The 23,349-nt window shown below is 40.7% G+C and overlaps 4 protein-coding genes and 1 pseudogene across 8 annotated transcripts in view; all 5 read right to left on the bottom strand.

Annotated features, from left to right (window-relative positions):
* The window catches only part of ccdc85cb (coiled-coil domain containing 85C, b), a 47,488-nt gene extending 42,903 nt beyond the window's left edge, over window positions 1-4,585 (bottom strand). For 2 of the 5 annotated variants that reach the window (XM_025898891.1, XM_025898892.1), the window contains exon 1: window positions 3,141-4,583. In XM_025898891.1, coding sequence (XP_025754676.1) covers window positions 3,141-3,855 — 715 coding nt within the window. In that variant the 5' untranslated portion in view covers window positions 3,856-4,583. Of the gene's footprint in view, window positions 1-3,140 lie in introns of all 5 variants that reach the window. The other 3 variants (XM_025898890.1, XM_025898894.1, XM_025898893.1) reach the window with 3 other exon arrangements.
* Window positions 4,586-4,772: 187 nt separating this feature from the next.
* Window positions 4,773-23,349, bottom strand: part of LOC100692681 (cholesterol 24-hydroxylase) — a 25,111-nt gene continuing 6,534 nt past the window's right edge. Inside the window, exons 2-16 of the mRNA XM_019353516.2 lie at window positions 11,232-11,381; window positions 11,084-11,161; window positions 10,721-10,802; window positions 10,351-10,424; window positions 9,867-9,953; window positions 9,569-9,707; window positions 9,374-9,484; window positions 9,115-9,277; window positions 8,922-8,987; window positions 8,291-8,363; window positions 7,913-7,997; window positions 7,718-7,828; window positions 5,991-6,079; window positions 5,797-5,863; window positions 4,773-5,708 (exon numbers count right to left, since the gene is read on the bottom strand). Of these exons, the coding sequence (XP_019209061.1) occupies window positions 5,556-5,708; window positions 5,797-5,863; window positions 5,991-6,079; window positions 7,718-7,828; window positions 7,913-7,997; window positions 8,291-8,363; window positions 8,922-8,987; window positions 9,115-9,277; window positions 9,374-9,484; window positions 9,569-9,707; window positions 9,867-9,953; window positions 10,351-10,424; window positions 10,721-10,802; window positions 11,084-11,161; window positions 11,232-11,380 (1,527 nt within the window). The 5' untranslated portion in view covers window position 11,381 and the 3' untranslated portion in view covers window positions 4,773-5,555. The remainder of the gene's footprint in view (window positions 5,709-5,796; window positions 5,864-5,990; window positions 6,080-7,717; window positions 7,829-7,912; window positions 7,998-8,290; window positions 8,364-8,921; window positions 8,988-9,114; window positions 9,278-9,373; window positions 9,485-9,568; window positions 9,708-9,866; window positions 9,954-10,350; window positions 10,425-10,720; window positions 10,803-11,083; window positions 11,162-11,231; window positions 11,382-23,349) is intronic.
* On the bottom strand, window positions 13,040-20,374 carry LOC100703511 (cholesterol 24-hydroxylase). The gene is given in 16 exon segments (XM_019353520.2): window positions 13,040-13,215; window positions 13,322-13,388; window positions 13,501-13,518; window positions 13,520-13,578; window positions 14,374-14,484; window positions 14,831-14,915; window positions 14,999-15,071; window positions 16,856-16,921; window positions 17,745-17,907; window positions 18,001-18,111; window positions 18,196-18,334; window positions 18,512-18,598; window positions 19,088-19,161; window positions 19,359-19,440; window positions 19,544-19,621; window positions 19,702-20,374. Coding segments are annotated over 16 exon segments (1,512 nt in total). The 5' UTR covers window positions 19,851-20,374; the 3' UTR covers window positions 13,040-13,065.
* Window positions 21,994-23,349, bottom strand: part of LOC112841728 (cholesterol 24-hydroxylase-like) — an 18,274-nt pseudogene continuing 16,918 nt past the window's right edge.
* The window catches only part of LOC102076821 (cholesterol 24-hydroxylase), an 18,225-nt gene continuing 16,869 nt past the window's right edge, over window positions 21,994-23,349 (bottom strand). The window contains exon 16 of the mRNA XM_019353511.2: window positions 21,994-22,812. Coding sequence (XP_019209056.1) covers window positions 22,802-22,812 — 11 coding nt within the window. The 3' untranslated portion in view covers window positions 21,994-22,801. The remainder of the gene's footprint in view (window positions 22,813-23,349) is intronic.

The following is a 23,349-nucleotide window of genomic DNA, read 5'->3' as shown; positions in this document are numbered from 1 at the left end:
GTACCAGTCCCAAGTCTGGAAAAATGGGAAGAGCGTCCAGTTTAAAGTCTGTGCTAAATCAAATATGTGGATCTAGCCTTAAACATGGCAAAGCTCGGACAGTTTGAGAGTTATCAAATCAATACTGGCTCATTAGTAGTGTGGACACTGGTAGAAAATAATTAAAGCATGCATACATGTTTACACCTTCAGATTATCTGGGGCCGTTTTTAAAACAGAAACCATTTCCTGTCCAGGTGAGAGTTTCAGCAGATTATTAGATTAGAAGTATTGATAAGTGCTGCGAAGAATGCAGCAAGTGCACGTCAAGTTAATTCATCATATCAAGGCGTTTGTTTCCCAGAAAAGGAAGGACACGTAAATTGATGGTTCCTATCAGCTTGTCATGTCTGCAGTTTATAGACTGAAACGGGCTCAGCAGCACTTGCAAAAGTCAGGAAACTGTGGACATCAGGCGTAAACATCGTTGTGTGCGACAGACAGCTCCTTACAATCTCTGGCAGCTAAAAGGCCAGCGGAATGTGTAAGAGTGTCTAAAGGTCAAAGAAGCACTACTGCAGAGAGGATCCTAATCAGTTCATCTGGACAGCGTTTCCCCCTGACTCGTTTGGAGAGTTTCAGGCGATCTGTGCGACACTGTAGGGGAGCCTAAAGCGAGCCCTCTGTGACAGCATCATGTTTCAGGCGGTCTTTGACTGGAACTAAGTTCCAGACCACCAGAAGCCAATGCAAACGTTCAAAGTTTGGAAATATAAGTCACTGTTTTAGATTGGAAAACTGGGGGTTGCTTTGAGTACAGCTCAGTGCTTTTTCTTCTAGGACTTCTAAACAGAAACCTCACAGTTAACGGCACTCACCCCGTCTCACACACACATTGTCCTTATATCCACAAAAGAAGAAGAGTTGGCAGGGGGAGGTGGGGTGAATCGGGGTGGGGGTGAGCCATGTGAGTGCACAAGAAATTCAATTAAGCAGACAGCGGGATAGCTCCACAACCCAACCTCCTTTGAGCACAATGTGCCCTCCAACAGTCCCGGCTCCACTCCCAAGCTTCCCAGCCAACCCCTTACCGCCATTCAGCCACTCCCCCAACACCACCAAGACCCACTGAGGACCCTTTGCTGGGCTCCCTTTCATGCACCCCCTACCTCCCCCCACCCTCTTCCCAGTTGTCTCTTTTGCCTCCAAAGAGATGGAAATCTTTACGATGTGCAACAGCCAAGATGGAAAAACAAATTTAATAGTTGACATTAAAAAGTTTAAGGCAACTTAGCTCAAAAAGAAAGTTGTTAGTTTTAGACACACAAAAAAACCCTTTTGGTTTTCTCTGTGTGTGTGTGTGTGTGTGTGTGTGTCTGGCAAGCTGACAGATGCTGTTCATTTAGCACTTGTGCAGCAATCCTCGAGCTTGTCTGCTAAATGCCCAGGGGAGCCACTGGCATTTGGACAGCATTAAATAAAAAGCCACTCTGCAGACCTCACACCACGTCCAGATCTGACCTCGCAAAGATGGCCACTCCACTCAGATTTCAACCAGCCAATTGAGTAAATCTGTGCCGGTGAAGAAGCCCGTTCTACTCACCCTCCCCTCAGCCTCGCTCTGGCATGTAACAGGTAGCCAGGCAGCTATTCGAGCAAGGTTTTAAGAATTATTTATTCGGGGTGGAAGCGATGAAACACCTGCTTGACCGGCATGCTTCTGGGTAAAGCAATCTAACATGTGTAAATAACAGCTTCCTATGAGAGTAGCCTTGCTTTTTCCTGACATCTTAGGAAATGTCAATAGCTGTTCTGTTACTTACCAGACTCGCGCTGTTTACAGCACAAGGATAATTTGCGATTCTCGGGGTTGTTTGGGACTACGCAGCGTCAGTCTCATTACAAATGCATAGGTTTTAACAATGAGATAATAAACCTCTCAAATGAGGCGGCCCTTTCCCATGCCAGCGTATTGTTAGAAATGTGTACATCATTGTCAGTGATGAACACACAGAGCCTGAGACTCAGGGGCGCACAATGTCACACACACACTCGCACATAAAGGCTGAGAGAGGCGCTAGGCTGCCGCAGACACAATGTGGATGTTACATAATAACAGCCGAGCAGAGACCAAAATGTTGCGTGTTGTGCGAGTATACGTGCGTGTGTATTTACGGATTAAGGGCTCCCTCGTGCATGCAACCAGTCTTTTATATTATGTTACCTTCACAGTTTTCTCAGTGCACAATTCCAGGAATGTCCAATGGATAACATGTGACTGGTGTGATCTGATTTGAAGCTGCTTGCTTTGAGCCTAAATTGTGCTGCAGTTGCCCTGTCCTTGTAAATCAGGGTAAAATAAAGTCCAACCCCCCCCACAAACACACACACACACACACACACACACACGTGAAACAGACTTTATTCCTCTCGCAAAACAGATCACAGTGGGTTATGAGCCCGTGTGCTTCCTAAACGAGGCTTAGTGTCCTCCTGTTCCATCATGGCTTTTTCATCCCCACTTGCAGCTTTCAGTCATGTATTTAGGTCTTAAAAAACAGGGACATTGACTTCTGGTTCCAAGCCATGCATTTCAAACGGGGGCCCTAAGCAGATATGAGTGCTCTTCCACAGCCAGAGACAACAAAGATAATCAGTGAACGACCCCAAGGAGAAAAAAATCAATCTGCTTGATCCCCTTTTAAAAGCTATTAAGATAAGTCTCCTTCACTGAGAAGCACAAGTGCAGTGACCTAAATCAGTGCAGACATAAATGACAGGTTGGCGTGGGGGCTGAAAAGGCCACTTAAGAGATGCTGTGTGTTTCATAATCACCCCAATCAAGACTTTACAGTGAGGTTAAGCCAAGACCCCATGGGTGTTAATCCATCCCAACAGTTCTGATCAGCATATGCGGCCACAGCAAGCACATACACGCAGTAACTACACAGTGTGCCTCTATTAGCAGCAGAGCCCAGGAATACAGGTGTAAGGGCCAATTCCCCATTGTTTAAAGAAAGAATGGGACCAAAGTATTTATTTAGGAACTTTTAGATTCCGATTAGTCGACGACCTGCTTTACTTCCCTACAGAAACCCCATGATGTGGGCCATGCATGATGACTAAGGCAACCAGGTGTGTTTACAAGTGCATGTACTCACCATTGAGTCCATTGGGGATGCTTCTGTGATGATGTGGCGCTGACAGGTCATCCATGGATCTTCTCATCGTGGGCCCCATCTTACCGTTCTCCGAGGGCTTGTGCATGTGGTTGTGATTGTGGTGATCGGGGCTACCGGCACTTCCTGTGCTGGACGTGCTACTCCCATCTCCAACATCCCTGACCGTGCTGGTGCCCCCGTTCAGGTTGGTCAAGCTGGACTGACTATCTATGGAGCTCCGGGACCCTGCCCCATTCCTCTCTTCATCCAGCATGAGGATGATCTCCTTCAGTTCAGAGTTCTCCCTCAGCACAGTCTCCTGGTTGGCCTCCAGCTCCTTGAGCTTCATCATGTAGGTGCCCACCTCCTTCCACATGGCGCTGGCTGTGTAGCGGCCGAAACGCTGCCACTCCCGGGACAGCTTCTTGCCCTTCTGTCGGTCGTCGTCCAGGAAGCAACAGAGCTCCCGGAGCTCGTGGTTGTCATCCTGGAGCTTCTGGTTGATCTCCTTTAGGTTCCGGATTTCATGAAGGTGCACCTGCAGCCGCCGGTTAATGTCCTTCATCATGTTGCCATGCTCGATCATCAAGTTCATTTTCTCACCGTCAACCCTCCTTAATTTCCTAACCAGCTCCTCTTTGCTGCACCGCAGCAGCTCATCGTCCGTCAGCTGGCTCAGGTCATCCTTCGGCCCCTCGGACGGATTTTTAGCCATGACTGTCGCGGCTACGAGTCTCAGTTCGTTTATGCAGCTGCTTAAAATTAACTCTCAGAAACTCACTAACCTAACCTCAATTGTGGAATCGTGTTAAAACACGAATACATTGTCCAAAAAGGGGGGAAAAAATCTGAAAAGTATCGATAATGCCCTGATCTTCAACAGGCCGATAATAAAACTGAAAAAACAAACAACACAAATATGATTGTGATGCTTCCACAACCACAGCTTTTAAAGAAATGCCACCACTGATCTGGTAAGAAATAAATAAAAAATACTCACAGGAACAACAGTTGGTGGTCACAGTCGGTCAGAAACAAACAAGCGATATAAAATCGATTATCAGGGATTTCCGATCACCGAGTCCTGTCGGCAAAAACACAGCGACCCGTAACAGTGTGCACAGTCTCTGCTGGACATCACAACATTCACATGATGTAAAACGTGAAATCCACCAGACTGCTTCTTCCTTTATGTTTAGATGAATTCAACCTAATTTCGCGCAAAACAGCGAATGTTCGAGTAAAACGGGCAACCTATAAGAAAAGCCCTCTTGGACGTGTTTCACCGTCTCCTCGGATAAAAGCGTCTTCAGTGAGGCGGCGCGATAGTGGACGACTCAGTCCTTTCCACCCAGCCAGGCAGCCAGCAGGCTCGGAATTATCAGTGGACCCCCGCCTCTCTCCTTCTCCTCCCTCTTGTCCAAACACTCGGGTTTGAAATCATTCAAGACGATTCAGCTCGAGACGACCAATCAAGACGTGCGAGAGAAGTAGGCAGCAGGTAGATGAAAAAGTGCGGTGCAGCCTCACAGGGCTCAGGCTCGGCCTTCTTAAAGGTACAGGAGGATATGCTCGTCGTAAAAACACACTGGATTCATTAAAGAAGGAGAAGAAAAATCAGACTACGCCTCATGACTTTTATTCTTTATTATTAAATGAAGCACAGATGTATTGTGTACTTTTAATGGCCGTGATTTCTTTGACAATACTTGAGCATTGAAAAGTTGGGCTGTTTTATTGAAATAAGCCCCCAAAATATTTATTTAGTTAAAAAACAAAAATATTTCAACCTATAAAATGACAGTAGGTTTTAGCTACATGCGTATTTAATTAAGTATTAAAAAAATATTACCATCTGTGTTTAAACGAGAGACAACTTCTGAGAGAGTTCTTTTTCTGAACATTGAATTTAAACAGCTTTTTAAAAGCCAGAAGTCTCTGCAAGATCTCAGCGCCCCCATGTGGACACTGTCCGTAAATGCATTAACACGGCAAATCGGGTACACAATCACTGCATAGCACAAAAATATAAAACAATTGTTTCCAAATGATTTCCAATTACATAAAACGTTAATATTTAGCACTTACATATTAGTGTTGTAGGCACAAAGGGGTCTGTGGTTATGAAAAAAAAAGTCACGACACACCGTTATATGAGTCTGTGCAAGATTAAGCAAACAAGTGCAAATGGTATTAAACCTAGCTGTCCGCCTCAAAAAATTTCCAATATGCTCTATATTGTGAAAAATAATTATCACCATCATTTCATATGGCTTTACCATGTAATTCATATCTGATACTGTTTTTATTATAACAATTTATTTTTTTAATCACAGCTTTTAGGCAGGAGTAAAGATCAACACAGTTTTACCCTATAGACCACTATGATTTCTTTTTATGTAAAGTACTTTAAGATCATTTATTTTTGTAATCCCTGTGATTCAAAGTGCACAACACTCCACTCTTTGGTCTGAGCGTGCCAGCATCCAGGATGTCAAAGGTCTGTCCCGGGACAAGAGTGAAGTCAAACCTCTGGAGCAGTTTGGCCATCACCACTTTAGCCTCCATCTTTAAAAAAGCAAAAGAACCCACAGAGATGAGTCAGTGTGTTTATAGGTGAGCGGGTCTTCATGTTGACTTATACTGTCATCCTCACCTGAGCAAAGTTCTGTCCCAGACACGAGCGAGGACCGAGGGCAAAGGGGTAGTAGCAGTAATAAGGCCTAGTTGAACAGATAAGAGACCGCCTCAGTTACTGTGATCCATTTCACTCATTTAGTCTGAGATAATAAAGTGTGTGCAAAGCTGAAACGTAATAAAGTCAGCATGGTGAAACAGTGTGTTCCTTACTTGGGAGCATCTGGGTGAAATCTGTCGGGATCAAATCTCAGTGGATCCTTGAAGAATCTCTCCAGTCTCCCGCTCACATAGGAGCTGAACTGAATATGAAAATAGTTAATTTCACATTTTAATCATAAATGTATTTGTACTTGCTTAAATAAGACCTCATATGTTATGTTTTTCTGACAACTTTGTGACAATTTTGTTTATATGTATACTACCAGTTAAAGGTTTGGACACTTCTTATTTTCTTTATTATGTTTTTTCTTTTTTTTCATGACTATTTACATTGTAGATTCTCACTGAACACATCAAAACTGTGAATCAACACATATGGCATTATGTAGTAAACAAAAAAAAAAAAGTGAAATAACTCAAAACATGTTTTATATTTTAGATTCTTCCAAATAGCCACCCTCTGCACTCCTGGCATTCTCTCGATGAGCTTCATGAGGTCATCGCCTGAAATGTTTTTCCAACAGTCTTGAAGGAGTTCCCAGAGATGCTGAGCACTTGTTGACCCTCTTGCCTTCACTCTGCAGTCCATCTCATCCCAAACCATCTCGATTGGTCAGGTGACATCTGGTGCAGCACTCCATCACTCTCCTTCTTGGTCAAATAGTCCTTAAATAGCCTGGAGGTGTGTTTGGGGTCATTTTCCTGTTGAAAAATAAATGATGGTCCAACTGAACACAAACTGGATGGGATGGCATGTCACTGCAGGATGCTGTGGTAGCCATGCTGGTTCAGTGTGCCTTCAATTTAGAATAAATCCCCAACAATGTCACCTGCAAAGCCTCCCACACCATCACACCTCCTCCATGCTTCATGGTGGGAAGCACGCATGTAGAGACCATCCAGTTGCATTTTCTGCGTCACACAAAGACACAGCAGGTGGAACCAAAGATCTCAAATTTGGACTGATCAGACCAAAGCACAGATTTCCACTGGTCTAATGTCCATAACTTCTGTTTCGTGGTCCAAACAAATCTTATGCTTGTTGCTTTTCCTTAGTCGTGGTTTCTTAGCAGCTATTTGACCATAAAGGCCTGATTCACACAGTCTCCTCTGAACAGTTGATGTAGAGATGTGTCTGCTACTGGAACTCTGTATGGCTCTAATCTGAGGTGCTGTTAACGTGCTGATTCTGAGGCTAGTGACTCGGATGAGTTTATCCTCAGCAGCAGAGGCGACCCTTGGTCTTCCTTTCCTGGTGCGGTCCTCATGTGAGTCAGTCTTGTTGTAGCACTTGCTGATCTTTGAATGTGTCCACAAGTGTAGTCACAAAGTTTTAGCAATTTTCCAGACTGACCTTCAGTTCTTAAAATAATGAAGGACTGTCATTTTTTCTTTACTTAGAATTCACATTACGGCGAGAACCAATCAGCATAGGGCTGTCAGCTGTGTTCCGACCTGACTTCTGCACAACACAACTGATTATCCCAACTCTATTAAGGCGGCAAGAAATCCCACAAATGAACCCTGACAAGGCACACCTGTGAAGTGAAAACCACTTCAGCTGACTACATCATGAAGCTCACTGAGAGAAGGCCAAGAGTTTACAGCGCTGTCAACAAAGTTAAGGGTGGCTACTTTCAGGAATCTATAAAACATATTTAGAGTTTTTTTTATTTTCTTTGCTACATAACTCCATATATCTTGCTTCATATATTTGTTGTCTTCAGTATGTAGTTATCATTTAGAGCTACAAACATATTAAAAAGAAAATGGCTCACAATAACACTAAATCCCCCGGGTATGTGGATACCATCAATCACCATGTCTTCAGCAACATCACGAGACGTGCCCGGAGCTGGGGGGTAAATTCTCAGAGTCTCTTTTAGCACCTGAAGGAAGATTACAATGAGCGGTGCACACTTTGGGTGAGTTATTAAAATAAATAAATAAACAAATAAGTGTACCACGTGTACCTGTGACAGGTAGACCAGCTCTCCTAAGTCATCATAGCTTATGTCACGTTTCATCCCAATGACGTCATCGACCTCTTTCTTTGCTCTAAGAAATAAAAATACAATTTAGAAACATGATGTTTGATATTTGGATGGATCAAATTAGAAGAAGTTACTTTCACACAACGGGTTGACAATCAGATCTGAGGGACACACTGATTGTAAGAACTGGGATCAGGCTGACTGTACAACAACTGTGTCACGGCAAGAAGATTTCTGAAGATCTCACAGACTTTTGTTTAAGTCCTCTTTACTTGTAGGACCTTGTAGGTTCAATCAGATGATGTTTCAGGTTATATTCATGCAAAAATATAGAAAATGTTCTGTTTGACTTCTTACTTCTCCAGTATTTCAGGATGTCTTCCAAGCGCCATGATGCAAAAAGCCAGTTGATTGGCTGTTGTTTCTTGGCCTAAAATGTTACCAGTTTGTCAATAATGCATCAGAATATTACTTCAAAAGGAAACAGCCATGCAACTCTCACTCAAGAGGTTGTATTCCTAATTTCTACATCACAAGTCTTTGAGTCTTAAAAAGCCCAGTTAAGTTAAAATCAATAACATCATTATGTAACAAAAATAGATCATATGTTTCTTTTACTTTGTTGCTATTTTATTCATTTACAAATGTTATCGTCCTGGTCACAAACAAAGTTTGAAAAGAGTAATAAAAATGTATTTTTTTTTACATTTGAGACAAACAGTCAGTGACACAGGAACTAGAGTTGTGTGACACAGTGTGTGTGGAGATATTATGCAGCCTCTCTGGATAAGCATATATCAGTATGCTCTACCATTAACATTAAACTGCAGCACACAGCAGCAGGATACAAATTCACACAGACACCAGTGACCATATTGTGTAAAACTGAAAATCAAACGGACTCTTCAGCACAGTGAGCTTGGTCTCACGCTACAAAGAAGCTTCCAGCTGCATTTCACACATCGAAGCTGAAACAACAGAGACTCACCTGCAATGAAGAATGTCACAAAATTGTCCAGCATGAATTCTTCATCTTCTTCAGTCATGTTTTCCTCTGAAATGAGAAGAGAATGGACATATACATTGATATTTAACATTTTTGTTTTATTTACTTTGTCTCATCACAAAGAGACTAAAATATTGCTCTTATCTAACCAAATGTGAAATTTAGGAACTACAACCTTGGCTTGCAGTTTTGATGATTTGTGTCAGGATGTCTTTGGGGACCTCGTCACCGTTTTGCATGGCGGTCTTTCTCTCACCGATCCACTTGGCTCCAGTTGTACGGAGCAGGCGGCACGCTTCCCTCACCTCATTGACGTATCCTCTGTTCTTTGGATTGTACTGGAATGGCAGACTGAAGGGTTTAGCATGGCATTCTGACAACAATGTTCTTGGCAGACATATTAACATACATAATAACAAACACTGAAGTAATACCTCAAAAAATATGTCACTAAGGTAGGGAACCATGCCTTTCAGACATGTCTCAATGGCTTTAGGGAAAGGTGAACTATTCTTCAAGAGGTCCAAGTCCACCCCAAAGGCAACCTGAAATTTATCAACATAAGACATGCACAGTCATTCACTTACACGTAGAAGATGATTGTAGCCTTTATAACTGTAATATAATACCTTAGCAATAACATCCAGGGTGACACAGTTGACAAGCTGAAGCATATTAGCTTCTTTTTTACTGTCAGCAAGCTCTGCAAGTTTATCCATCAGTTTCTCTGCCCTCTCATTGAAGGTTCCCATTAGACCTCTCAGATACCTGGAAAAAACAAAGGTTTGAGACACAGGAACAGCAATTAAAGGACAGGACTAAATCAACAATAGTGATTTATATCCAGTATGACTGTAAATACTGGATATAAACAGGGAGCTCAACAGACACTTTATTCTGGCACGTTGCTATAATTCCATAACTCACAGGCTGCTGAACGCAGGGTCCATGATGCGTCGCTGTTTGTACCACCGCTCATGATCCCGTGCTGTTACCAGGCCATCACCAAAAAATCTTGAAAAAAGGAAAATGATTTACAAATAGCTAAGCGATAGTAATATAGCAGAATAATGAAATAATAAAAACAAACAAATTATAGCAACCCATTCACCCTCTCTCCTGACAGGTGAGCAGGTGCCTGATACTGGCAATCAACACCGTCCCAACCAAACACAAAAATATTATGGAATAAGTTTCATCACAAGCACCAACCCCTTAAACATTACTGTCAGAAAATGTCATCATCATAAATTCATACATGGCCCCTATAATACGATCACTGAGGTCCGGAGTTAAACAACCTGCACTAAGATGTGAAGCAAGGAGAGTTTCACAACATGGTAATACTGTTGAGTTTTATTCATTATGAGTAATAAAGTATGGACATAACTACAATGAAGTGATACATCACCTTTGACCAAACAGGTAGAAGAGTCTTTTGTAGACAGATTTATCCTTGGGGTACTTTGGGGACATCAGGATTTCCTGAAACCAGAAACAAAATGACACTAAAGTTTGACCAAGAAGAAGAGGGCGTTAAATGTGAACAAGTCCCAAAAGGCCAGTAGCTGGCACTGTTTATTAGCAGGGACCTCTGCCAACAGTATTCATGGGTGCACTTTCACACACAACAGGTTTATTGCACTGTAGTCATTTTAAACTGACACAGCAGAGATACACAGGTACTGCTAATCACAATAATTCACAGATTCACAGAAATAGACCCTTTATTAATGACACATGTGTACTGATGTGAAAACAGTCAGGTGACAAGTGTTTACCTTGGTGGCCTCTGGACAGTACGTACACAGTGAAACGTAGTGAAGCACATTTAACCTGTAAACAGGTCCATACTTCTCGGCCCTGCAGGTGACATCTTAATTAAACCTTTTAAAGGCGTATGATATTAATAACAAGATTCTGAAAGCTGGTATTACAAAGAGTACAGTAAGTACTGTAATGTATTTGTTATATAGGCAGAAATTAACAGGCAATTAGCGGCAAAATATGCTGTGAAAAAAAAAAAAGACTGCATTCAGTTCAATACGGCCAGGCTAGCTAGCATTGGCTGGCAGCAGTCCCAAACACTGGCTATATATTGTGCTAGCTTTTCTGCATAAAAACATTGTTTGCGCTCAACTTACCACTCCAGAAATTTGTCGTGCATAACTCCGTCATTTTTCATCGCCTTCAACATCGTTGGTGAGTGTCCAAAGAAAAAACTGAGGAGGAAACAGCGAGTTACTCTCAAGTAATGTCCGCATACCTGCTTCAGCCGACGACTTTTCCTACCTGTCCCTCGGCGGCCCGGGGATGTGGTCATACTTCATATGAATGTATTTAATGTACAAGCAGTAGCCAAGAAACGCAATGACGAGCAGAAAGAAGAGAAACGTAAGTGCCCGAGCAGCCAGGCTCAGAAGTAGGCTGGAAACTGCCATCCTGGAAATGGTTGTCCTTTCAGTTAGAAAGTCCACGGTCAGATAAAAACAGCGAGCCTGTCATCAGTGACTCTTAAGACGGAAGTAGCGTACGTAGTTCAGAACATTAGGACGACACTCCATCACAATATCCCACTTAAACTTGGGATATCGATATGTTAGGAAGCAGAAACCATAGTGAATCCATTTCAGCTGCTTTGGTGCAAATGAAAGTAACAAAAGGTTCACTGGAGATGCAACAACAAGAAAACCTCTTGAAAGGTAAATGGCTTTGCAGCTGGAGCTCTGCAATGCACTCCTCATCGCTCCTAGCCCTTTAAAGCTAAGCGTATTGTATTTGATACATATGTTTTTGTGAGTTTTTGAGACTTCTACATCATCAGCGTGACCTTTATTTACCCTCAAAAAATGATACAAATTGCATGACAAAGTTTTAATAACTAAGTTGCAAAAATATGGCTAATGTAGCAAATGTGATACAATTTAAACTCATATGAAGATTAAAATTTGATATTTTTATACATGTTGTCTAAAAGGTCAACAAACACTCCCTTATCAAAAAATTAAAGATTTCTGGCAGTTATTTCATGGTTCAGGTTTTAAAGGGCTAGTTTTGCTTTCTGCTGGCGGCTTTGTTACTGCTGGCAGCATTAGATTATGAGTTCCTGATGAGATTATTGACAGATGTTGTCCTGATTCATCCAGCCACCCTGCCAAACGTTCGGGGTTTGATACAAGCATTTTAAAGGAGTTTTACATGTGTTTAAATGGCCATAAAAGTGATTACCAGCCAAAAAGTGAGACCATCAGTGAGCACTGTGGTGCTATTGATTTAGAGTCATACTTGTGATGTGTTTCTCACACACGGATATTTGCAATGTTGAAGTTGTACACAGTAAGAAAAATGGTTTTCACTGAAGCTCCATCAGCACATCTTCAATTCTCACAGGATGGTGTATGGAGGTGGAGTTGACATTTTTTGCAAGTACGGCCTGAGACAGTCTCTACAATCATGTTTAAACAGGTCGAGTGTTTCAATTTCTTACAATAAATAAACAGGTTGACATTCAGATATTCACCATGTAAAAGGACATTAAATCTTGTGAACCGTTTGAAACTTATTTACAGAACAGATTTTGAAAAGTAATCAGTAAATTCACTTTTAGCAAATCTTTTTTATTACCGTTTCATTAAAACGTGTTTTTTTGCATTTTGTTTTCGTGTTTTCACTCTATACTGTTTCACTTGAAATTCACAATTTATTGCTCAAAAATGTGAACACAAATACGATTCTGTTTTAAATAAAGTTGTGTGTGATGTACTTTTAACCATGAAGGTTTGTTTTTTGTTGTTGTCAGTAATGCCATTAACACAAATAAAATCTGATTTAGAGACATTCAATTATTTTAACTTCACTTAAAACATTGACGTCCAGAATTATTAAGTTAATGTTATAGGCATTAAAAGTCCTGTGGTAGTCATGAAAAAGCAATGACAGAGCTACATTAAAGTAAAGAGAATATTAAAGTCAGTGATCATCAGAAAAAAACCAAACAATTTTCATTAATGTTTTTTTTAATAAAAATATTTATTATATCAAATTCACATTAATGCTTTTAGTATATGTTTTTTGTTTGCATTAGTATTTTTCTTCTATGCTCTACTACGACTTATGTGACGTTGCCTTATTTTCTGTAATCCCTGTGATTCAAAGTGCACAACACTCCACTCTTTGGTCTGAGCGTGCCAGCATCCAGGATGTCAAAGGTCTGTCCCGGGACAAGAGTGAAGTCAAACCTCTGGAGCAGTTTGGCCATCACCACTTTAGCCTCCATCTTTAAAAAAAACAAAAACACAAAAACAAAAACAGAACAGTGCCCACAGAGATAAGTCAGTGTGTTTATAGGTGAGCGGGTCTTCACATTATTTAGCCATACTCACCTGAGCAAAGTTCTTTCCCAGGCACGAACGAGGACCGAGGGAAAAAGGGTAGTGCCAGTAATAAGGCCTTGTTGAACAGATAAGAGACAGCCTCAGTTACTGAACTGTTTTCGTCATTAGATAATGACCAAAAGAGAAGAATAAAACATGTCAGCATGGTGAAACAGTGTGTTCCTTACTTGGGAGCATCTGGGTGGATCAAATCTCAGTGGATCCTTGAAGAATTTCTCCAGTCTCCCGCTCACATAGAAGCTGAACTAAACATTAGAACAGTTTATTTATTATTTATCTCGATTCCAGGTAACTTTTTTAAAGGACTTTTAAGCTGGTGGGGGGCTGTTTGGGTTCTGTTTGAGTAAGTGATTAGATAGAAGCATACGCCTCTATTTAAAAAAAAAAAAAAAAAGAATATATATACATATATACATATATATACATATATATATACATATATACATATATATACATATATATATATACATATACATACACACACACACATATATATGTACATGTACGTATATGTATATATATGTACATGTACGTATATGTATATATACGTACATGTACGTATATGTATATATACGTACATGTACGTATATGTATATATACGTACATGTACGTATATATATATATGTACATGTACGTATATATATATATATGTACATGTATATATATATATATGTACATGTACGTATATATATGTACATGTACATGTACATGTATATATATATATATGTACATGTACGTATATATATGTACATGTACATGTACATGTATATATATATATATATATATATATATATATATATATACATGTACATGTACATGTACATGTACATGTACATGTATATATATATATATATATATATATATATATATATATATATGTACACACACGCATACATATATAGAGAGAGAGAGAGAGAGAGAGAGAGAGAGAGAGAGAGAGAGAGAGAGAGAGAGAGAGAGAGAGAGAGAGAGAGAGAGAGAGAGAGATCTATCTTCAAAGCAGAAGGTATTAAAACATATTTAAAATCTACACAACTCACAAGAGCAATAAATCCTCCAGGTATGTGGATACCATCAATGACCATGTCTTCAGCAATATGACGAGATGTGCCCGGAGCTGTGGGGTACATTCTCAGAGTCTCTTTTAACACCTGGGGGAAGATTACAGGAAAACCTGTGATGTGTTAGTCCTCGTAGGGAAATTACTCCTCTGCATTTAACCCATTCACCCAGTGAATGCAGGGGAGCAGTGGTACCTTGCTCAGGGGTACCTCAGGGTAGCCAGTCGGTTCAGATTTGAACCCCCGACCTTCCGGTCGTGGGGCCACCACACTACCTACTGAGCTATCCCTGCCTGTAAACAGGTCTTGTGTCATAACGCACAAGTATAAGAGAGTAGGTTAACTGTTGATGCAGCTTTTCATTGTTAGTTGACGAACTTTGATTTTTAATCTTATGGATTCACACTAAAAACATTACCACAATTGCCACATGTACCTGTGACAGGTAGACCAACTTGCCCAGGTCATCGTAGCTTATTTCATGTTTCATCCCAATAACATCGTCCACTTCTTTCTTTGCTCTGAGAAATGAGAAAACTCCATCAGAAACCAAAGTTCACTTGTTCTAATGGAAACTGTTATGTGCTATATTTTGACTTCTTACTTCTCCAGTATATCAGGATGTCTTCCAAGTTCCATGATGCAAAAAGCCAGCTGATTGGCTGTTGTTTCTTGGCCTGAAATAGCACAAATGTTTTAAAATTGAATCACAATACCACCTTAAAGTGAACCAACTCACTTAAGCGGTTGTATTCTTATTATCGACACAAATCTGTTGACTGAAAAATTAAGTGAAAGCAGTTCCAACATAAACTATATATAAAAGACGCTGCTGTTTTTCCATTGCTTACAGTCAGAATGTAGATCTGACAGCGTAAACAAGAACACTGGTCTTTTCCTCATGAACGTCCAAAGACACCATAAATAAATGTCCATACAAAGACAACATTATAAACAATGTAGCTTTAAGGCATTGCAATACATGTGTCACTTTTCAGACCTAGAAACTATTAGTCTTTATGGAGCAACTAGGTTCTGGACTGCATGACCAACAGTCTGTGAGGATCCACAATGTCTCCTCATCTTCCATAGTCCTCAGCACTGGCTCCCCTCAGGGCTGTGTGCTAAGACCCCTCCTGTTCACGCTGATACATATGACTGCTCACTTAACCACCCTGGCTGTCATATTGTAAAGTTTGCGGACGACAGCTGTGATGGAATGCATCACAAACAACGACGAGACCAGCTACAGGAAGGAGGTGGAACACTTGGAGGATTGGTGCGGGAAAAACAATCTCTGCTTAAATGGGAAGAAGACGAAGGAAATGATTGTGGACTTCAGGAGGGGAAGACACACACACACGTCGGAGGTTCTGCAGTTGAAGTAGTAGCCAGCTACAAGTACCTGGGTATGCACCTGGATAACAACCTTACCTGGAAAAACAACACTTCCTGTCTGATCAGGAAGGCACACCAGAGGCTCTGCTTCCTGAGGCGGTTGAGGCGTGCGAGACTTGAAAGCTCAGTCCTCAGCTCCTTTTATAGATGTGCAGCGGAGAGTGTTCTGTGCTCTGGCACAGCGGTCCCCAACCTTTTTTGCCTCACGGACCGGTTTATGCCCGACAATATTTTCATGGACCGGTACGAGGCCCGGGGGTTGGGGACCGCTGCTCTGGCATCAACGTGTGGCACGGAAACCGCACTGTGGCAGAAGAAAGCCCTACAGAGGGTGGTGAGGGCTGCACAGAGTTGTCAGAGGCAGCCTCCCAACCATCACAGAAATATACACCTGATGCAGGAAGAGGGCCACCTGTATCATGAAGGACCCCACTCACCCAGCACACACTCTTTGTTCCACTCCCCTCAGGCAGGAGGCTGAGGAGCATTTAATGCAAAACCACCAGACTGAGAAACCGTTTCATTCCAGAAGCTGTGAGACTTCAATACATAATGGACAAGAAACTGCTACTATAGCGCCTTAATCACTACTGATACTTTGCTGCTAAAATATTTATACCTACACTTCTATATCTATACTCCATACTGTTACTCAGGTTGCTGCACTTCTCTTATTTGTATACTTTATTACTATTTGGTACCATTTTATTACTTGTCATTCTGTTGTTTTTATGGAAAACCGGGACCGTGGGTACATAATTTCGTTCCACCTCATGTAAACATGCGATGAGAATGACAATAAAGCTTCCTTGAATTTCCATCTTTTATATACAGTCTTTTGTAATGTACACAGCTCATTTAGTCAGTAATTTATGTTCGTGTGTACTATATGCATGTTGTGAATAACTAGATCAAAACTTGCCAATAAATACAGTTATATAAAAATTCACACTAAAGCTTGTGACCATGACGTAACTATGCGAGCTGCAGGAGCCTGTCACTGGAGGAGGGACGGGTCTGTCACAGCATTGTAAACATTAAAGCTGAAATAGCAGAAACTCACCAGCAATGAAGAATGTCACTAAATTGTCCAACATAAACTGTTCATCTTCCTCAGTCATGCTTTTCTCTGAAATAAGAACATTGACATGTTAATTAATATTTGATTTCTTTGTCTATGTCCTGTACTTACAAGCACCGCATTTAAAAATGATCAGTCATGTATTTATATTCTGCCTCCATTCATAAACCGATAAACACAAACCTCCATGGCTAATACGATGGTAGGATGATAAACATTTAATTTATTGAATATTTTAGAGATTCCTTTGGTCCAGCAGCTGGAAAAAAAAAAAATATTATTCTTCATGTTCATTTGACCAGGTTAAGAAATAATTATCTTGTAAGTAAATTTCAGTAGTAAGTACAGGAATGGAGACAAATCATACTGCAAGTGATTTTAAGTACAGTAACAAAGTAGCGCACAATTTCATTTTAATTTCACTGTAAAACAATATTTTCCCATCTTACATTTTAAGTGCACAGGCTGCATTATGGAGTGGATTAATCTGGACTTTACATATTTATTTCTTACATCTTTACATGTTGATGTGCGTGACCAATGTTATATTATTCAATTATCCTTTTATTTTACCGCGAGCAAGAAAAAAAAGCTGTATAAAAATAACAAAGTAGTAAACTTACTAAGAATTAAGAATAACTGAGTAAGGGATTAAGCAAACAAACAACAAAACACACAAGAGCTACTGCAGCAGGCTGCCACGCAGCATGGCGCCGTCCCACACACTGAGAATGTGATGTCTTTTCATTGATCTTCATTGTATTTCTTTACTCTGTGTAATATTGATAGTGGTTTAAGATCTGTTCTATCCTGACAAAAAGATTCTTTATTATTGCTCTTATCCAGTCAAATCAAATTTAGGGACTACAACCTTGATTGGCAGTTTTGAGGATTTGTGTCAGGATGTCCCTGGGAACCTCGTCACCGTTTTCAATGGCGATCTTCCTCTCGTGGATCCACTGAGCTCCAGTTGTACGCAGCAGGCGGCACGCTTCCCTCACCTCATTAATATACGATCTGTTCTTTGGATTGAACTGGAATTGCAGATTGAAGAATTTAACATGTCACACTGTTAACAAGGCTTTTGTCAAACATACTAAACAAAAAAGAATCTAAATCTCGAATACCTCAAAAAATATGTCTCTAACATAGGTAACCATTCCTTTCAGACATGTCTCAATGGCTTTAGGGAGAGGTGAAGTATTCCTCAGCAGGTCCAAGTCCACCCCAAAGGCAACCTGAAATTTATCAAGAAAGAAAAAGTATACACAAATATGCACGCACACCCTTCAGAAGCTGTAAAACTGACTGTAATATAAAACCTTAGCAATAACATCCAGGGTGACACAGTTGACAAGATGAAGCATATTAGCTTCCGTTTTACTGTCAGCAAGCTCTGCAAGTTTATCCATCAGTTTCTCTGCCCTCTCATTGAAGGTTCCCATTAGACCTCTCAGATACCTGGAAGTAATGATAGCTTTAGACGGAGAAGCAGCACATCCAGGACATCCCAACAAACTATCACAGAAATTCATTAAAGGATAATGTTGCACAGAAAAAAGGAAAATGTTTCCAACCCTGGACAAGTGGTTAATCAAGGAGACTGTTGTGTCTTTTTGTAACAACTGTGAAACTTACAGGCTGCTGAACGCGGGGTCTATGATCCGGCGCTGTTTGTACCACTGCTCATGATCCTGTGCCGTTACCAGCCCATTGCCTAAGAGCCTTCAAAGAAGACAGTTGAGATCATACTTTTTCACAAATTTGAAAAAAATAAGGGTTTAAACAGTTTGGCATTGTAAGTCAGTTGATTTTTACTTTGTTAAACTAACATTACAGGATAGTATTATACCCGTCTTAATATTAGTAAAAGGAATTGAACAAACCACAGTATCACAAAGCTCACGTCTACCACTAAATATTGGTAAATGAATGCAAGTCACACACACTGGTATCTGCTGATATCAGCCTTATTTGACTGATACCAACCAAACTCAAAAAAGTGTGGGGGGGTTAGGGTGTTTTTACCCTGGACAGGTCACCATCCTGTTAATCTAACCTCTGCTCAGAGAGAACCCAAGCAGACACATGGAGAACATGCCCACGCAGAAAGGCCGGGCCAGATGGTGGATTTAAACCCAGGTCTTTCTTGCTAACTCTCCCCTTGAATTAGTGTATCCTTATAAAAATTAAAAGCGACTGAAGCAGACTGACCTTTGACCAAACAGGTTGGCAAGTCTCTTGTAAGAAAATGTATCCTTGGAGTACTTTGAGGACATCAATATTACCTGAAGCCAGAAGCAAAACGACAGAAAAACATTGAACAGAAAGTTGACTTAATGCGAATTTTATCAAGAGTTATGCTTATTGATACAAAACAAACTTCACTATTTCACACTCTGAGGTTAACTGCGGGATTTGTACCAAACGCGTCCACGAGCGCACTTTCATACTATTTTTGGGGAATGCTGTTGTAGCCGTTTACCTTTGTTGCCTCTGGACACGACACAGACACTAGAACATAATGAAGAGCATTTATCCTGCACACAGGCCCATACTCCTCTGCCCTGTAAACGACATGCTGTCATTTAAATGATACGTTTAAACATCATTACTGACACTCACGTGCCATTTTCAACTGCACAAAAACCCAGTTTTGACTTAACTTACCACTCCAGGAATTTTTCGTGCACATTTCCGCCATTTTTTAATATCCTTGAAAACGTCGGCGATTGTCCGAGGAGAAAACTGGGGAGAAGGGTTTTAAATTAACAAAATCGGTCTCACATAATGTCAGCACAAGTGTTTCACCCAATGACTTTACCCACCTGTCCCTCGGTGGACCGGGTATGTGGTCATATTTCATATGAATGTGTTTAACGTACAAGCAGTATGCAAGAAACGCAACGATAAGCAGAAAGAAGAGAAATGTAAGAGCCTGGGCTGCCAAAGTTAGAAGTGTGCTGAAAACTGCCATCCTGATGGTTGTCCTTTCTGTTAGGAAGTCCGCTGCGGATAACGCCGCGAAAGGTCCCTCTTTTAAGACCGAAAGGCGACACAAAGGGGCCTCAGGGGATCACAAGCTGATGTACTCTTAATGGGAAGGTTGTGTCAAGAAGGGCATCCGACAAAAAATCTGTGCCAAATCAAACATGCATATCCACCCACTGCTGTGTACACAAATGAGCTGTTCCTCAAGCACTCCAAGACTAACAGTTAATGCAACACTTGATCATTGCACTGTGGCACAAGGTCAGGTAAATTTCAGGGATATAGATCAGTCTGTCCATTCAGAAAATGGAAACCACTTTTTTTTTCTCCAAATGAGGAAGTAGGATACATGTACTCTAATTAATTCCTTGCTAAAGCACACTTCAAGCAGGACAGTGTACAGAGACACACCAAATGATCAAAGCTGTCAAATTACTTCTTCTTCTTCTCAGCTCCAACAATAGCTGTGCTCTGGTGCTCAAACAAATAGTACTGCACCTCTGATTGCGTCTCCATGTCACCTGCTATGGAATAAATAAAAGTGGGAACAGGTGCACTGGAGACGCAACAAAAAGACAACCCCCACAATGGGTTAAGGAAACAGTCCATTGCTCTCTCTTTATCTTTCCTGACTGACTTTTCTCTAGTTTTAGGGTCCTCATCACTACACTAGGGCATGCTCCTGCAACACAGTAGTAAATGCATTTGAAATGAGCCATTCTCACAATGTGTGCTTCCCACTGGGCCGACAACTGTAGATATTAGTGTTTTTCCATGGCCTGATGGAACGTGTTCTAAACCTGTGTGACGTCATCTAGCTCATCCTGTTAAAAGGAATATATCAGTTTAAGAAAAGTGCATACATACCTGCCTTAAAAAGTAGAAAATTATAGCATTTACACAGTTTTCATTTTATTTACATCCCTGGTCCTCTTCATTTCTCTCATTCCTTCGCTCCATTCCCTCAGCCTTTGCTTAGAAACCCACCATCAAAGTACTTGTTTATAGTTTATAGTTCAGGCCAAGCTAAAAGAAAACAAAAGTAGCAGTTCTCCATCACGCTGGTTATTTCAGAGGTTTCAAGACTGACTCAGAGGGATTCAGGGTTCAAAACTCATTTTACTGTCATTCAGCACAACCTCAGGAAACCAATGCAGAAGGAAAATATGTTGCATGAGCTCACATAAAAACACAAAAAACCTCATTACAAAGTTTAAAAAGAGGCAAGTGTGATACATAAATAAATGTAAAATATCAAAACAGTGCTGCATATTTGAAAACACAAATAAAAATGATTCAATTATTGCACAAGAGAGCCGATGAGCTGATTGCACTGAAAATTCTTTCTTGACAGATTTGTAGTCTAATAATCTACAAAATAGCAGCTGTTTCTGTGCTGTGCAACAGTCTGATGGTGGTTGGAAAGAAGCTTCCACAGAACTGCAATGACCTGCAACTCTACGTTACTGTCTGCCTGAAAGCAGGAGTGAGAACAGACTGTGGTCGGGGTGTGAGGTGTCCTGATAAGGGTTTTTTTGCAGCGTTGTTTGGCCAGGCCCTAAATAGATGGCAGGGTGACTCCACTTGTCCTCGTTCTCGTGCTAGAGATATGCTGCTTGTCAGCAAACTCTCAGCGGTGCCTCTTTAGGAGGTGGTGAGAACATCTGGACTCAGATGTGACCTTTTCAGCCTTTCTTGAGAAGTGAGGTAGTGTGCAGGGACAGACCGTGCATCACATCAACTCCCAGGAATTTCATGTGCTCCATGCTCTCTGCTGCGGTGTCGTTGATGTAGAAAAGTCTGAACGAGGGCCGTTTCATCCTGAAGTCAGTCACCAGTTCCTTGGTTTTATTCACATTCAGGAGAAGGTTGTTGTTGCTGATCCACTTTGTGAAAAGCTCCACTATCTCCCTGCACTGGCTCACATCGCTGTCCCGGATCAGACCCACGACTGTTGTATTCTCCACCTACTTAATGTGATTCATACCAAACTTTGCGCAACAATTGTGCCATCATGTCAAGGCTATAGTCACTTAAGCAGGTGACTGAGGGTTTCTTTGGCACTGGGGTGATGTGATTTGTAGCAGGATGGCACAGCATCTTGGAAGTACACAGACTTAAACAAAAAATTCTGTGGGATCTCAAAATTTATTTTCATTTCCATAACATGCAGCATTTTTAAGAAAATCTTGAATGCTATGCAGGCACAAAAGGTTCCTTGGCTCACTGGTTATTACAAAAAAGTCACTACATCAAACTATGTGATGATTTTGTGCAAGATTAAATGCCAAGTGCAAATGGTATTATACCCAGCACTCCCCATAATTTTACCATATATATTATTGTAATGAAGACATAAGAATAATTACATTCATTTCATATGAATTTACAGTGTAGTTCATACATGACACAATTTTTTCTTTAAATTCAATTTTTTTAAATCACAAGTTTTAGACGGGAATATAAATCAAATCAATCAGTTTTACCCTTTAAAACAGAGGTGTCAAACATGAGGCCGGGGGCCAAATTGGCCCATGGCCATTAATATTACAGCAATGAAATTCAGTCGTAAATAAACAATTTAATGACAGAAAAGTTCCTATTTTTCACCATCTACTATAGAAATTTTAGGGTTTTTTGTTATTGTAAAAATAAAAACAGCAACAAAAAAACAACAACAAAAACAACAAGTCCTCAGTAAAACAAAATTTAAAAAAGAAGAGAAAATCCATTCTGTTCTTGACAATGATCTTTTTACACATTTATTTCTACAATTTAGACTCAAAGAGTTGTGCTGATCTCAGTTACTAAAGAAGCATTTCTTAATCATGTAGAAAAACTGAGACATACTGTTGAAACTGTACTTCTTCTTTCTGCTTATATTAATATATCTCAGGGACCAAAAATAGACCACTTTTTATGTAAAGTACTTTAAGATCATTTATTTTCTGTAATCCCTGTGACTCAAACTGCACAACACTCCACTCTTAGGTCTGAGAGTGCCAGCATCCAGGATGTCAAAGGTCTGTCCCGGGACAAGAGTGAAGTCAAACCTCTGGAGCAGTTTGGCCATCACCACTTTAGCCTCCATCTTTAAAAAAACAAAAGAACCCACAGAGATGAGTCAGTGTGTTTATAGGTGAGCGGGTCATCATGTTGACTTATGCTGTCATCCTTACCTGAGCAAAGTTCTGTCCCAGACACGAGCGAGGACCGAGGGCAAAGGGGTAGTAGCAGTAATAAGGCCTTGTTGAACAGATAAGAGGCAGCCTCAGTTACTGTGAACCATTTCACTCATTTAGTCTGAGATAATAAAGTGTGTGCAAAGATGAAACGTAATAAAGTCAGCATGGTGAAACAGTGTGTTCCTTACTTGGGAGCATCTGGGTGAAATCTGTCGGGATCAAATCTCAGTGGATCCTTGAAGAATCTCTCCATTCTCCCGCTCACATAGGAGTTGAACTAAATATGAAAAGATTTAATTT

The sequence above is a fragment of the Oreochromis niloticus genome, linkage group LG15 (assembly GCF_001858045.2).
Source record: "Oreochromis niloticus isolate F11D_XX linkage group LG15, O_niloticus_UMD_NMBU, whole genome shotgun sequence".
In the NCBI taxonomy this organism is placed as follows: Eukaryota; Metazoa; Chordata; class Actinopteri; order Cichliformes; family Cichlidae; genus Oreochromis; species Oreochromis niloticus.
The sequence above is the reverse complement of the archived record's forward strand: the minus strand, read 5'-3'. Positions and strand labels throughout refer to the sequence as shown.